Raw genomic sequence first — 17,757 nt, 5'->3', positions numbered from 1 at the left:
GAACAAAAAGGCTGCTGCAAAGGAGCGCGAGGATGTAAAGAGCAACTGATAATAGATGCAGAGGTGACATATCAAGCTAAAACTAAACAAAGGTCTCTACACTACGCATACATTGATTACCAAAAAGCTTTTGATAGTGTACCCCACTCATGGTTACTACAAATATTGGAAATATACAAAGTAGATCCTAAATTGATACAGTTCCTAAACATAGTAATGAAAAACTGGAAAACCACACTTAATATCCAAACAAATTCAGATAATATCACATCACAGCCAATACAGATTAAGCGTGGAATATACCAAGGAGACTCATTAAGTCCTTTCTGGTTCTGCCTTGCTCTGAACCCACTATCCAACATGCTAAATAATACAAATTATGGATACAATATTACTGGAACATACCCACACAAAATCACACATTTGCTATACATGGATGATCTAAAACTACTGGCAGCAACAAATCAACAACTCAACCAATTACTAAAGATAACAGAAGTATTCAGCAATGATATAAGTATGGCGTTTGGAACAGACAAATGTAAGAAAAATAGCATAGTCAAGGGAAAACACACTAAACAAGAAGATTACATATTGGATAACCACAGCGACTGCATAGAAGTGATGGAAAAAACGGATGCCTATAAATATCTAGGATACAGACAAAAAATAGGAATAGATAATACAAATATTAAAGAAGAACTAAAAGAAAAATATAGACAAAGACTAACAAAAATACTGAAAACAGAATTGACAGCAAGAAACAAGACAAAAGCTATAAATACTTAAGCCATACCAATATTGACCTACTCATTTGGAGTAGTGAAATGGAGTAACACAGACCTAGAAGCACTTAATACACTTACACGATCACAATGCCATAAATATAGAATACATCACATACATTCAGCAACAGAAAGATTCACATTAAGCAGAAAGGAAGGAGGAAGGGGATTTATCGATATAAAAAACCTACATTATGGACAGGTAGACAATTTAAGAAAATTCTTTATAGAACGAGCAGAAACTAGCAAAATACACAAAGCAATCACTCATATAAATACATCGGCTACACCACTACAATTTCATAACCACCTCTACAACCCGTTAGACCACATAACATCAACAGATACGAAGAAAGTAAATTGGAAAAAGAAAACACTTCATGGCAAGCACCCGTATCATCTAACACAGCCACACATCGATCAAGACGCATCCAACACATGGCTAAGAAAAGGCAATATATACAGTGAGACAGAAGGATTCATGATTGCAATACAGGATCAAACAATAAACACCAGGTATTACAGCAAGCATATTATTAAAGATCCCAATACCACAACAGATAAATGCAGACTTTGTAAACAACAAATAGAAACAGTAGATCACATCACAAGCGGATGTACAATACTAGCAAATACAGAATACCCCAGAAGACATGACAATGTCGCAAAAATAATACATCAACAGCTTGCCTTACAACATAAACTTTTAAAACAACAAGTTCCTACATACAAGTATGCACCACAAAATGTACTGGAGAATGATGAATACAAATTATACTGGAACAGAACCATTATAACAGATAAAACAACGCCACATAACAAACCTGACATCATACTCACCAATAAAAAGAAGAAATTAACACAACTAATCGAAATATCCATACCCAATACAACAAATATACAAAAGAAAACAGGAGAAAAAATTGAAAAATACATCCAACTGGCTGAGGAAGTCAAAGACATGTGGCATCAGGATAAAGTTGACATCATACCAATTATACTATCAACTACAGGAGTCATACCACACAATATCCACCAGTACATCAATGCAATAGAGCTACATCCAAACGTATATATACAACTACAGAAATCAGTAATTATTGATACATGTTCAATTACCCGAAATTTCCTAAATGCAATATAACACGTACCATACAGTTAAAAGGAAGTGACGCCTGATCAAGGTCCGCGTCACTTTTCATTTTTAACCAGACTTAACGTCTGAGAAAGTAAAGAATAATAATAATAATAAATATAACAACAACAACAATAATAATAATAATAATGACAATAATTATAATAATGACAATGGAATTTATAGGTGTACAAAACAGATGTTTTCTGATACAGCTAGGTCTGGGGTAAGGAAATTTATCGAGACTGCACCAGCTAAGAATACTGGCAAATAAGGAAGATCTGGTGGTAAAGATGGTTGTACAAGTGTAACGAGTGCATACAGGAACAGTGGTAAACTTTATTGTTGTTTTAGCAGATAAGTCATAACTCTCTTCTGAGGCAGGAGATTTTGTTCAGTTCTCTAATATGATGCAGCAAGTTATTCCAGAGTGGCGTTCCTGCTGCTGAGAAGAAAGTGGCCGAACAATGGAGTGGGACAGAAAGGATTTTGCTCTGATGGGAACAGGTGTTTCTGCCATCTTGTTCAGACAAGTCAAGGAGAGATATGGGAGACACTGCAGTTTATAAGACAGTAGAGAAGACTGAGGGTACGGAAATCTCCATGCTTGTCTGCATGCAGCCAGGATAGCTGTGAATATGATGGTGAAATATGATCAAAGAATCAATCATCATACATGTAATGAGCACAGGCATTCATAACCATTTCCAGGTGCTGTGAGCTTTCCTGAGAAAGGCCTTGCAGGATAACAACACTACAATTAACAATTGGAAGTATTAGTGTTTGTACAAGTTTCTTTTTCAGGTCAAGGAAGAAAAGATTTTTATACGGCATGGCGAGATGCTGATACACCTTGGCACACTGCAGTTATGTGCTCTGTCCAATTTAGATTTTCATCCATGATTACTCCTAGACTACTCTTGTTGAAGGACATACATTGATATTTGTCCCTTTCAGGGTTAAAGATGGTAGGGATTCCCAATAATTTGGGCTAATTGGCTTAGAATGACCAACCAGTACCATTTGGGTTTTGGATTGTTTGAGTTTAACCCTATATCCTGCACCCATTTTGATAGTCCACACAGGTCAGTAGTGAGATTCTCAATGGCTGTCTTTGGGTTTTATTAGTTTTGCACTTACAAGAAACTCTTGGAATGAGAGGTCGCAAAAGGCCAGTGATGTTTACGGCATTTAATGCCCCACATATTGTGTACCATGCAACCACAATATTGGCTGGTAATGCCAACAGGAGGCAGGACTGGAGGCGTCCAATGGTGAGCGCATCATCAGGCTATGCGGCGTAGTTGAACTGCTTAGTCAACGGGTAACTCACAACAATGCTACTGGTATTGATACAAAGCAGAACAATGACAATGCTAAACAAACCAAACATTGTATTATGTTTATGAAAACAGTTGCTGAAGTTCACATTTTGTCAGAATTTTGGAGATTGAGAAAGAAGTGTCAGATGAAATAGTAGTGTTACTGCAGATGAGTCAGGGGAATGCATGGTGTCACAAACTCGACTGGTGTGGACAAAGTACATGATGAGTGCAATGAAGGCAGTACATGCTTAACAAGTGAAAATTATACTGAAACAGGTATCGAGCCATGTAGTTCATCATCCTTGTCAGACATGTAGCCACAAATCCCATCTCCAGTGAAATGTAGTAAAGGTCAATTGTTGTCCAACATAAGAATGTATGTGGAAGATTGTCCACAGCATAGGAATAAAAAAAATTATGAACAGATTTCCATAAGAATGTATGTGGAAGATTGTCCACAGCATAGGAATAAAAAAAAATATGAACAGATTTCCAATAAGTCCACAGCAATATGACTGTAGTGCATACAAAAAATTACAAATATTCAAGGGAGAAAAAGGTGCGCTTGTTAAAAAATCTGGTGTCTGGCATTTCACGGATGATTGGTACAATTTACAGGATCTGCCTGACAGTGATTTCAAGTGGAGCAGTGGATGGCTGCATAACTTCAAACAGTGCTACAGAACTGGAAGATGTAAGTTAACGAAATTTTAAACGAAGTATCAACTTGGTGATGCACAGCCAACTGCTGAATCAGCCTGAAAATGTGTAGATGAGATAAACAAACTTATCCCATCATTCAGTAACGAATTTGTTTTCAACTCCAACCAATCAGCCAATCAGGATTTGAAGAGGAAATACATATGAAAGGAACCCTGGAAATTGGAGGTATTAAGAAGATGTATCAGGATCAGTTAACATCAGTGCCTTAACGCATTCATATACAACTATGTCAACTGTTCATCTCAATGGTAAATTGGCTGGAAAGTTATTTATTGTGCTGTGAGAAGTTGGAGGTGCCCTGCCCCCTATGATTCTTTCTCATGTGTGAGATCTTGCAAGGGCAGTAGGAAACATTTACATCACAGCAAACAGGAGTGGGAAAACGGGCATAATGGAACTACAATTCTGGTATGAGCACTGCTTTGAGTCAATAGCTGGTCAATATTAACTTGCTTTTGCTTGATTTCTGGTCTGCACACAAACTTCTCTAGAGCAAACTATCCCTCCTGAAAATTGTGACACTTTAATTCATACCACCTGGAACCAATGGACAAATTCAGCCTCTGGATGTTCGTTTCTTCCATGCCTATAAAACATATTATTGCCCTATCCACAGCTACACATTAAAGGATAGCCATTTCACAATAAGTTTCACAAGAGACTGTTTCGTATTCAGTTGCATGTCATCACATTTCATCAGTTCTCATCATCCCATTACACCAATATGATTCTGTACGCATTCTTTAAGAGTGGATATCTACCTGAACATCCTGCACAGTTTGTAATTCCCAAGGAGTCTGGCTTCAATCTTGATGGTGCGAACCTTTGTGATCACTGTGGCACGCCATTTTACATTCAGTGTTCATGGTGCAAGTTAATGATTTGTTTTAAAAATTTCTTGTATGTCAAAAATGTCCATTTGATGAATGTAATGGGTTCATTCCATAGAAGGTTGATCTCTGCACCTCCCAGACACTCATTTTCTGTCACCCTCGAGATGCACATAGCTAGTCATTAGGAGCTAATATTTTTCCTGTCATAACTCTTTCAAATGAGCCTTACCAAAGACTGAACTTGTGACCTTACACTCAAGGGGTTCCTTGTTAGATAAAACTAGAGGTCATCAGTATACATGTGGTATTTGCAATATGACAAAACTGATGACACATCAGTGACATACAATGAAAATTGTACAGAACCTAACATCAAACCTTTGTGGATGCCTGATACTATCTGCCTCCCCTGTGACTTCATGACACATTGCTGGTAAGACATGGAGCTAGAGCGAAACCACTGCATTACATTTAGCAAGAAATTTAGGCTATTAAATGTGGCAAGTAACATGTCGAAGTCGAAGAAGTACGTAATTGTCACCTCTTGTGCACCCATGACAAGCTTCAGACCATCTGCTACCTTTATTAAGACAGAAGATGTGCTGCGATGTTTACAGAAACCTAATAGGTTTTTGTCTAGTCTGCTATTTATGGTTGAGTAGTTTGTTTACTGATAATGGACTATATATTCTAAGGCCTTGGACAATACAGGAAGAATGCAAGTAGGTTGGAAATCAGAGGATGGTGTGGTAATGTCCATTTTACATAGTAGCTAAGTTAGTCCCTGTTTCTATGCCTCAGGGAGAACACTTGTGGTTAAGGAGTGGTTAAAGATATCACATTAGATTACATTAATACTTGTTCCATAGATCATGAATACAGCATTTTGTAATGATGTGGAATGTGTCTGACTTTTTTCTTTTTTCTCTTTTTACAACTACTACTTCATATCTGAAAATTCATCTTCCGAGTAGAAGCAGTCGTCATTCAGAAATTCTTTTAAATTATTTTTAAATGTTGGTTGGTTAACTGTCAGACTTTTAATGTTTTCTGATAAATGACCAAAGACTTTGTTGTGCAGCATAATTCACCTCTTTCTGTGCCAAAGACAGACTTAACACAGACCAATGAAGATCATCATTTCTTCTAACGTTGTAATTATGCACTTTCCTCTTATTTTTGAACTAGAATGGGATATTAAGGTTAGTAATAACAAATTTCCTAAGTGAATATGTGTATTGTGAAGGTACTGTGAATACCCTTAGTTCTTTAAATAAATGTCTGCAAGGCGATCTTGGGTGGGCTGCAGCTATTATTCTGATTACATGCTTTTGGTGCAATAGCCCTAACAGCATAAGTAACTGAACTCAAACACTTCAGCAGATCATAAATGTGTTTTTCCAATTCAATTTCTCATCAGTGCACACCCCCAGAAATTATGAATATTTTGCCTTAGCAACAGACTTCCGTTCAAAGTCTATATTTATTAATGGTGTTATGCATTTGCTGTACAGAACTGTGTATACTGTGTTTTCTCAAAATTTAGTGAGAGCCCATTTGCAAACAACCACTTAATAGCTTTCTGAAAGACATTATTTATAACTTCCTCAGTTAATTCTTGATACCTCCCCAGTTACAGGACTCTGCTGATTTTTGCAGACTACCTGTGCTGTTAATTTCAACATTCTGCATTCTTCAAGTTAAATATGAACTAAACCATTTGTGCACTGTCCCACTCATACCACAATACTTAAGCTTGTCGTGAAGAATATCATGATTTCACACACTCAAAAGCCTTTGAGGTTTGAGGGATCACAAAAAAATGTTTGGTTATTCAGAGTATTTCATATTTGATCAGAGAAAGCATATTCAGCATTTTCTGTTGAAAATGCTTTTCTGAAAACCAAGCTGACATTTTGTTAGCATTTCATTTTAACAAGTACGTGAAGCTACTCTTGAATACCTTACTTTTTCTAGAATTTTGGACTAAGCTGTCAGACGTGAGATTAGGCAGTAGTTGTTACCATCAGACCTATCTCCCTATATATGCAATGCCCTGAGAAATGCCCTGTTTCAGTGTACATATGTGGCTGAGAATCCTACTTATCTCTTGGGAACAAGTTTTTAGTGCTCTAGTATCTGTTGGAAATGCGATGAATTCCACATAAATTTTTATTTTTAAGTGAATTTATTATTTTCCTAATTTCAGTAGGAGATGTGGGCTGAATTTCCATTTTATCAAATTGTATAGGTATTTCCTCTTCCTTATACAGCCTTGCATTTTCTATACTCTCTACAACACTTAAAAATGATTATTAAAATCTTTTCTGCTTCTATTTGTTGACAAACTTTTCACCGCATTTGATAGAAATACAGTCTTCCTGTGCTTTCAGTTTCTCTATTTCCTTTTTAACAGTAATCCAAATTGTTTTACTTTTCTTATCAGAGGTGCTAATCTCAGACAAATGCACATACGTCTGGCTTTTTTAATAACTCTTATGAATACAGTGCAGTAGTTTTTATAATGTTTGACTGTTCCTGATTCATTACTCCTTCTAGTTATAAGATATATTTCCTTTCCTGTTTAAAAGATATTTTTATCCCTTAAGTAAGCCATGTTTTTTTTAGATGGTTTCTTACAATTATTTTTAGTCGTTTTCTTACAGGAACTGTTTTCAGACATACTCAAAGGGGTATCATGAAATAGGTTACATTTTAAATTAGCATCAAGTTCCCTATACACCTTATCCCAGTGCAACTGTTGCAGCCTTTCCCTAAAATTTGCAGTTGTTAACTGAATGCATTATTTTGGAGAACTGTTTTGCATTACTGTATGCAACTATGTCATACACTGAAACTAGCTGTGTATCATGATCAGAAAGACCATTCTTGACAGGAAAAGGTTTTATTTGATTAAATTTATCATGGTCAATAAAAACATTATGTATTAGTGTGCTGCTTTCCTGGACTACCTGAGTAGGAATATCAATAACTGATGTCAAATTAAAAGAACTGAGTAATGATTTAAGGTCATTCTATTGGTCAGACTCTTTCAGAAAATCTACATTGAAATCCCCACAAACAATGATTTGCTTCCCATTGTCTGACAGTTAGCACAAAAAAGAACCCAGGCTTTTCAGAAATAGCTGAAAATTTCCCAGTGGGGACCTATACATAGCTGCAATTATAAAAGTACCACTATTACATTTTTTACACTATGATAAATTTTAACATACATGGCAACTCCATCTCTCTCTATAGTGTTCCTACTTACATGTGCAGAAAGCTTATATGCACCTACATATACCTTTCATATCTGTGACTATATGATCTTCAGACAGGAGTAGTACATATATTCCACCCTCAGTTTCTAAATCTTCTAAACAAAGAAGGAGCTCATCTACTTCATTGTTTAATTGCCTGATATTCTGATGCAATATATTTTTCATTGTACTTTTATGAGAATCTTGTAATATTTTAACATCTCTAGTAGCTACCTGTCTGATCTTCTCATTAAGTGTCCAATGTTTCAACAGTGAATTAATTTCATTCAATGTTGAAACATTGGACATTGATCATAGCCTGATATTATGTTCCAGTGGGCAATAGTACGTCAATAAGCTTCATCATTTGGACTGCGATGCCATCATGTCCAGTAGATGCTGATCTGATATGCATAAAGTGGTCGATGAGCCTGTTTTGTTTGTGGTTAATTTGTGGTTGAGGTAATGTGAAGTGCGGGTTCAGTTCTTTTGCTTGGACAAATGGATCAGCTGCAGCTTTTACTTTGCCTATACCAAGACAATGCAGGTTTTTTTTTTTCACATGACAGCTGAACTATTTCTGCTGCTAGTTAATGTATGGACATTCCTGAGGTTTGCATTTCTTACAGCTTGACTAACTCTTTCCCACTTCTGCTTACAAGCAATAAAATTTTCTGGCATGGGGCACAATTTGTATGCCCAATGTACAGTGTCTCTGAGATTCATGAGCTGTTTTAGTTCTTCAGAAAGGCATGGCACAGGTTTCCTTCTTACTTTTCCAGTATTTAAGGGAGCATATCTGTCATGTAGTTGAGCAAGTTTGTTAGTAAATCCATGAAGTTTATCGTTTATGTGCAATAAGGGAATAGAAGACATCCCCCCCCCCCCCCCAAACTCTTTCTTGCACATTAGTTGCAAGTTAAGTTAAATTAAAGAATTTCAAGTCTCGTTGTATAGTCAGTTGTGGTTTCTTTCAGGGACATTCTAGCAAGTACATCATGAAAATTATGTCATCAACAAACATGCCAGGTGCAGATATTTGAGAGGCATGAATTACTCCATTTGGGGATTTTGTTGCAAATATATCTTTGAGAGTGTGACCACTAATCTTATGATGGGTAGGAGCAAGGTGAAATAGTGAAATGTTTGAAGAAGAAAGCATCCACTTAAATTTCACACAGGAAATTTATGTTAATGTCGCCAGTATTAATTATATGCTCAAATGTCCATTCGAGACTTGAAAGAGCAGTTTCGAAGCAGGCAAACCTGCCTACTTTAGGATGCTTGTACAGGACATACATCAGGCACTTTCTGTTAACGGATTTGATCTCTATGAACATATATTCCACTTGTTTATCTTCATTTTTGTTGAATGTGTGCAGCACAGTAGCATATGTATGCCCCCTCATCTGTTACATCTGTTGTCTTAGAAAGATGTAGCTGTCTAGACTTAGCGAACTTGTGGGAATACTCTGAGCCAGGTCTCTGACAAAAGGATTACATGGATATCTGTGTCTTGAAATATATGATGGAACTCATCGAGATGAGCTGGTAGAGACTGGGCATGGGCAATGTGCAACTTGATATGTTCAGGTGCAAAGCTCATGAAGATGCCACTGCTGGACATTAGCAACTCTTGGTGAGGTAACAATGGAGAGCGAAGTGCACTGAGGTAGGGGAGCATGGGTTCCCAGATGTGAAAGCAGCAGGTATCTCTAGGGAGGTGTGGAGATTTTGGGGCCAAGCACAGTGAGCTTTGCAGCGGTCGTTAAACAGCTGACTAAGGCAGATGACTGCTTCCAGGGACTATATAAAAGTCTGGCCAATGTGATTGCACCTACCATACAGCTATCTGGATTATTGAGGCATACAAGTGATACCACTGTGGCATGGTCCATGGTTTTTGGGGGCTTTTGTCTCTCCCCTTCCCTGCCCAAAGCACAGCCGGAAGGCCGTTGCCAGCCGCGGGAAGGCCACAGCACAGCAGCGCGCCTAACCGCCAAAACCAAACCATACAGGGTGCGCCCCTGCCTCTTCAGGGCGTACACCACGTCCATGGCCATCACAGTCTTCCACTTGATGTGCTCAGTGTACATCACCGTGTTGCGGATCACGTTCTCCAGGAACACCTTCAGCACTCCGCGGGTCTCCTCATAGATCAGACCCGAGGTGCGCTTCATGCCGCCCCTCCGAGCCAGGCGGTGGATAGCGGGCTTCATGATGCCCTGGATGCTGTCGAGCACCTTGCGGTACCGCTTGGCGCCACCCTTGCCGAGCCCCTTTCCTCCCTTGCTGCTTCTTGTCGAGAAACGTGCACAAACAGCAGCTGCAGCAGTTCCTCACCCGTTGCTTGTGCGTTGGCTAGTATTTAGTATTGGAGGGCAATGTGAAGGGTAAAAATCATACAGATGAATACACTAAGCAGATTCAGAAGGGTGTAGGCAGCAGTACGTACTAGGAGATGAAGCAGCTTGCACAGGATAGAGTAGCATGGAGAGCTGCATCAAACCAGTCTCAGAACTGAAGACCACAACGACAACAACAAAAACAACATTTAACAGCAGCCAAATTTAGTTTAATTTAGTACTATGTTTGTATCTGTCAGTGTACAAAAATGTTCAAATGTACAACAAATGATATAAAAGTAAAGAGAGCAGTAAAGGGAAGGTTTGCATGAAAACTATAGTGTTTCACTTGGGATGGTCTTGTTGGAGATGTGTGACTTTGCCTCCCTATGATGAGTGAACTGACTTTCACAGTCACTAGTAGAGAGACCCCACAGGAGAAATGTGGAGTCTGAATCATAGAGCAATTTGAATTTTATACCACACAAAACATTATGACATGTGAGCACAATAATAAGTATGCTATGACTGACCTCTGATTGAATCTTTGTTGGATAATACTGAAGGATTCAGCGATCGAGCCATAAACCATTCATAACTATTATTTATAATTTTTCTGAAAGGGCAACCTATATGATGGTACCAACAGTACAAACATAATGACAGGTCATTTTATATTCCAACTGTAGCATTGTTAGCACAACTTCTTACCTTAGGAGTTATGTCAGTGAAATCAATTTGATCAACAAGTACAGTGACAATTACATATGGCGTTGGTTGTCCAGCTGGCTTTCTTGGGTTCAAGATGTGCTTGTGAGCCACCCAAGCTGTTGAGAAAAATTGTTTGTATATCATTATGGTTTGATAAAATAGCAAGAAATTTTTACAAGAATTGTGTGTTCCGTCAGAAATAAGGTTGAGTTTTAGAGAAACAATATCTGAAATGAATTGTTATTTGGATGCATCCAAGCAAAGGAATTATAGTGATACAGATTGCTAAAAAAGAAATCAGAGAAACAAAATTGCAGGGTAAAAAGTGACTGGGGAAAGGGGAAGAACTCAACAAGACTGAAAATGTTGTTGAGTTTGCAGATGACATCATTTACTGGCGGTAACTACAGAACACACATACACCTGCATCTGCACTTTCACACCAACTTTATCCCAGCCAACTACACTGTACCAGCACTTCATCTCGAATATGGTGAGGGGTTGTATTGGATGAAGTGGGTGAGTGGAGAAAGGAGGCTGGGCCAGGGGCAGGAGCGTTGGAAGGAATGGAGGTTGATGCTGGGTGGTAACCATGAGCTTGCTCTGGTGGGGACAGCAGGAGTTATGTGCTGTGCGCAGTGATGTGGGAGGGTGGTGTGTTAGGAATAAATATATAAGAGGAAGATATGAGTGTAGAATAAGTTTCGTATGAGGCATGAGGAAAGGGGTGGAGGTGGATTTAAATCTGGGACAGAAGCTAAAGGAGACTAAGGCCAGGAGGATTGCGAGATAGTAGGATGTGTTGTAAAGATTATTCACATCTAAATAGATAAGAGAAACTGGTATTGCAGGAAGGGGGAAAGAGGAAATCCAGGTGGCACTGGTTATACACACATCAAAAAAAGGTTTTCATCACCTCAGTTCCGAGAATTCCAGAACCTGTACAGAAAATTTGAATAGAGATTATATTAATCTCTGTGCACAATAGGCTGCATAATGCGCAACTTCACTCCCGACGGCCATGGCGAGGTCCGTCTTTGTAACCACGACACCATGCAGTGCAGTGCAGTGCAGTACAGATGGTCCCAACAACATGCCAAATGGACCGTTCAGGATTGGCATCATGTTCTCTTCACTGATGAGTGAAATGATGTTTATATTAAACATCATTTTTGCCCTTTTTATTGCTCATAAAAAACACACATTGAATGTTGCACCACCATACAGCGAGACCTTCAGAGGTGGTGGTCCAGATTGCTGTACACACCGGTACCTCTAATACACAGTAGCACGCCCTCTTGCATTTATGCATGCCTATATTCATCGAGGCATCCTACCCACAAGTTCATTAAGGCACTGTTGGTCCAGATTGTACCGCTCCTCAACGGCGATTCGGCGTAGGTCCCTCAGAGTGGTTGGTGAGTCATGTAATCCATAAACAGTCCTTTTCAATCAATTCCAGGCATGTTTGATAGGGTTCATGTCTGGAGGACATGCTGGCTACTCTAGTTAAGCGATGTCGTTATCCTGAAGGAAGTCAATCACAAGATGTTAACGATGGGGGCACGAATTATCATCCATGAAGATGAATGCCTCGCCAGTATGCTGCCCATATCATTGCACTAACGGTCAGAGGAAGGCATTCACATACCGTACAGCCATTACAGTGCCTTCCATGACCACCAGCGGCTTATGTCGGTCCCACATAATGCCACCCCAAAACAGCAGGGAACCTTCACCTTGCTGCACTTGCTGGACAGTGTATCTAAGGTGTTCAGCCTGACCAGATTGCCTCCAAACACATCTTCGATGATTGTCTGGCTGAAGGCATATGTGACACTCATCAGTGAAGAGAACATGATGCCAATCCTGAGCGGTCCATTTGGCATGTTGTTGGGACCATCTGTACTGCACTGCATGGTGTCGTGGTTACAAAGACGGACCTCGCCATGGCCGTCGGGAGTGAAGTTGCGCATTATGCAGCCTATTGTGCACAGTTTGAGTCTTAACACGACGTCCTGTGGCTGCACAAAAAGCATTATTCAACATGGTGGCATTGCTGCCACGGTTTCTCCAAGCCGTAATCCGTAGGTAGCAGTCATCCACTGCAGTATTAGCCCTTGGGTGACCTGGGCGAGGAATGTCATCGACAGTTCCTGTCTCTCTGTATTTCCTCCATGTCTGAACAACGTCGCTTTGTTTCATTCCAAGGCGCCTGGACATTTGCCTTGTTGAAAGCCCTTCCTGGCACAAGTACTGTAGTATTGACTGTCTAGGCATGGTTGAACTACAGACAACACGAGCCATGTACCTCCTTCCTGGTGGGTGGAATGACTGGAACTGATCGACTGTCAGACCCCCCCCCCCCCCTGCCTAATGAGCGCTGCTCATGCATAATTGTTTACATCTTTGGGTGGGTTTAGTGACATCTCTGAACAGTCAAAGGGACTGTGTCTGTGATACAGTATCCACAGTCAGCGTCTATCTTCAGGAGTTCTGGGAACCACGGTGATGCAAAACTTTTTTTGATGTGTGTAAATTATTCATTGTAGCATATTGTGCTTAGCAGCATATTCCACTACTGGGTGGTCAACTCTGTTCATGGTTATATGTTGCTGGTGCCCATTAATTTGAATGGACAGCTGGTTGGTGGTCATGCCCACATAAAAGGCTAAGTTAAAGTGGATGTGGTATATGATGTGATTGTCTTCATAGGCAGCCCTGTGTATGATGGATTAGAATATATTTATGATGAGACTGAAGCAGAATGTGCTAGGTGAGTGCATATGACAGGTCTTGCACTAGAATCTTCCATAGGTGAATGATCATGTGGTAAGGGGTTAGGAGTGGGTGTGACATAAGAATGGAACGGGATATTTTGTAGATTGGGTGGTTGGATGAACACCACTTTGAGAGGAGTTTGAAGAATTGTGGGTTGGATGTTGCTCATTTCTTGGATACGGTAAGTAATCAAAGTACTGGTGAAGGGTATGGTTCAGTTTTCCAATCCAGGGTGATATGGTAAGGGTTGAGAGACAATGAAAGAAGTGGTCTGTGTTTTTGATGTGGGAAGTAGGCTGTTGGCAATGGAATGAAGGTGAAGGTGTTTGTCAACTCAGGAGGTTCTTTCCAGAGGAACACGGTAACCAGCTGCTGTGGGGCATTTTGGATGGTTAGATTTACGAATTTTGGAAAGCATGCAGAAGGTGGGAGTGCACGTGGTATTTGAGCTGACCTTAAATTTCATAAGTATATATAATGTAGACAAATTCCCAACAAGGTCTCACCTGCAAATATATCCATGTCCTCCATAAGTCTCCCCAGCCGTACATGCCCAAGAAATGTCACATACTTTTCTTGCAGTGTTATATCTGTGCTCAGTGGAATTACTACACTGGAAAAGCTATCCTGAAACAAAAATGTCCATACAGTGAGATACAATAGTTTAAGGTAGTGAAATATGTTATCACTGAGTTGTTCATTTTATCATGTTCACCAGCAAATGCTTGGAGAAATTCACTTATATCAAACATATTAATTAATATAATATCTCAAAATGAGCAAGAAATTGACCTAATGAGAAAATATGCTATGTAAAGGAAGACAGATGAAAGAACAGGAATGACGAGCAAAAACCACATGTAACCAAAAATGACATCTTTCATAGTACTCCTCTAGAAATTTAAGGTAGCAACAGTAACTGCAAAGGAGTTTCCAGAATAGAACCAAATGGAGTAACAACACAACTGCCAGATCATTTATGAAATACCAGCCATTTGCACAGAAGCAAGAAACTGAAACTTATTACAACTTTAAAAGAAAATGAAAAACATTTCTTAATATCCACTATTAGAAGCTGCCTGATTCTCTGTATTCCAGGATTGAAGATTCTTATTTGTTGCATGACAAGCAGCAGTGTTTACTGCAAACTGTTCTCTATCACTGAAGATGTAAATGATTGTTATTCTTGCAATGCAGTCATGTATCTATCTGACTAGTAGTATGAGCTAAATAGTAGCTGTTTAAATAAACTATGAAATTAACAACTTTTTCAAACTAGCTTATTTCCTGTTAATTTTACTGTGTAAAACATTTAGCCCATGTAAAGACCAATAATATATATCAGTACAGACATAGCTTATTGTTAATATAGTATACAGATTTACTTCCTAACAAACGCTTCACTTTTATAAATGTATACATCGAACCACTCCATGTTTCTGAAGATTATCTTTCATGGTTGAATCTGTAGATTAAAATAACACATCGATTGGGATAATTAACTGACAAGAAACATAGAACAAGAAACGTAGATACAAAAATTGCAAGAAAGAACATTTCTACTTTCTTTATTGGTGTTTGAAGTTGAAGGAATGTACTTATCTAATGTCTAATCAATGGTGACATCATTAGGTGTGAAACATCAGCTTATACTATGGGTCTGAAGGAAGAAGATTACCTGTAGTCTTATTATGGGAACTATTATGGCTTCCAGTTTATTATTACTAAAAGACATTATGAAAAAATTAATTTACATACTGGGAGATGGGTTTAGCCTAGTGGCTCTCATACTTGAAACCAGCTCTCCTGCTGCACTACTTCAGACAATGTGTGATGGTTCACCTTCTTTATTTCTTCGTTTGTTGACCTCGGTGTTGCTATACTGGCTGAAAAATTTTGGGGGTGGAAGTCAAACACAGACTACTTTAAATGATGTAGCTGACAGGTGCACACTTGTCTTTCACAGATGTTTACTTTTCCTGTTCACAACCCCCCCCCCCTCCAATAATACACAGTTATATGGCCAGTGCACTATTGTTTAACTTTTGAGATAAGTCTCATTAATAGGTTGCAGGTGAACATCCACATACTGCTTCAATAGTTTACTGTTGTATATCTACAAGAAGTAAAAACCTAACCACACAGTTCACAAGTCCTGTAGACTACTGCGGTACATACTGAACAGACACTGTCATTGTTTTAACACACAGCCTAATTGTGTTACACTTATTTCACAGTTAATTTGATGAACTGTTGTTGTTCTAACCAACACAGGTTCTTGTCTCAAACTCGGATGTGGACTGATTGTCTCAGGACCAAAAATTGGGTCCTTATATATCCTCACAATAATAGGTACTGACCTACAAATTGTTTGAAGTTGAAATTACAGAAATTACAATTAAAACTTAACTCATTAAATTAACTGAATACATCGAAAAATTAGTTCTTTTTAACAGTTTCTCCTACTGCAGGGGTTAAGCCAAATTATTTGTTTAAATCATGAAATTAACATATATAGTTATACAAACAATACTTTTGACAAAACTGTTAATTACTTTAGGTCTGGCTTTGCTGACATGTTTTCGAATAGAGCCAAATAGATCCTTTAAGATTACTATTACCTGTTCCTCCAAATGTTTATATTTAGTACAAAAACTATGTTTGTTTGTAAGTCAACAATAGAATTTAAGTTACAAAACAATCACTGATTTCGTCCTATAATGAAAAATACTAACCAAGAATAGCCAAAATAAGTTAGAAAATCAATTACATACATAAAACTACACACAAAATTAGATCTGGTGTTATATTCTTTAAAACTGAGGGCCAACATTTCTTTTTTATGAAAATGCAGATTATATTCACGTATGTTAATGGTAATTAGTTAAAAGTGAAAAAATGAATTTTAAGGAGGCAGATGGCAAAACAAGGGTAGAAGTAAAAAATATCCCAGCTTGCTTCATCACAAATGCCATACATTTTCAGGAACACAATTAAGATGCTTCATTCACTGGAGAAAAATAAAAGTAGAAAATGAAGCAACACACTCCATAATACACTTCTTTTTCAATAATGTGTTTTACAACTAAGGGATGTTCTTTGTTGAAGTGTAAAGTATGCAATATTAAATTATATTATCTTTAAGTTACAACTCTCTGTTACATTATCCAGAGATTCTTACTGCAGCAAATATTTTCCATCTATGGAAAATCCATGTGTTACACATTTTTAATTATCACCCATAAAAAACAATTGTTCCAACCTGCAACACAAAACATCAGATAAATGTGCAATGGACTTGTATTTTACATGTTATTTTAGTAAGATAAGTGCCATACACAATAAACAGATATTTTTAAGAAATCTATAATTCAGTTATTTGGACATCCTTAATAACTCTAAATACGAAGTTCAAGAGGGGTTAACTGTTAGCTTTTGTTCACATTTACACCTTCATACATCATTATCTGTGGATTCTGAGTGGAAACAAAATGCATTCTTTGAAGTATATCAGTAAGAATGATAGAAGAAAATCTAAATAGTTTCTGTTTGAGCATTTCTTCACTGATTCATTCATAGGGTTTCATGGATCACAACATGGAGCAAAACCTATACTGCTGCTAGATGCGTTTGGTAGACATTAACAACAAACACAGCTATGAATAAGTGATTCTGTTCACAGTATCAGCAGTTAATTAAGCAATTAATTTGCTTCCAACAAGTGACAAAAAAAAGCACGAGCTTAACTTAGAACACTATATCTGTAATTCTTTCATTAATAGCACAACACAGAGGATTTATAATGCACATTTTCTTAAGCTACACAGGTTCATTTAACAAAAAGAAAAACTGGTAG

At 38.2% G+C, this 17,757-nt stretch overlaps 1 protein-coding gene across 1 annotated transcript in view; it reads right to left on the bottom strand.

Annotated features, from left to right (window-relative positions):
- The window catches only part of LOC126236405 (acyl-coenzyme A thioesterase 9, mitochondrial-like), an 85,966-nt gene that overhangs the window by 38,776 nt on the left and 29,433 nt on the right, over positions 1 to 17,757 (bottom strand). The window contains exons 4-5 of the mRNA XM_049945698.1: positions 14,408 to 14,528; positions 11,121 to 11,236 (exon numbers count right to left, since the gene is read on the bottom strand). Of these exons, the coding sequence (XP_049801655.1) occupies positions 11,121 to 11,236; positions 14,408 to 14,528 (237 nt within the window). The remainder of the gene's footprint in view (positions 1 to 11,120; positions 11,237 to 14,407; positions 14,529 to 17,757) is intronic.

Source organism: Schistocerca nitens, chromosome 2 (genome assembly GCF_023898315.1).
Source record: "Schistocerca nitens isolate TAMUIC-IGC-003100 chromosome 2, iqSchNite1.1, whole genome shotgun sequence".
Lineage (NCBI taxonomy): Eukaryota > Metazoa > Arthropoda > Insecta > Orthoptera > Acrididae > Schistocerca > Schistocerca nitens.
This window is presented reverse-complemented; position numbering and strand designations above follow the sequence as displayed.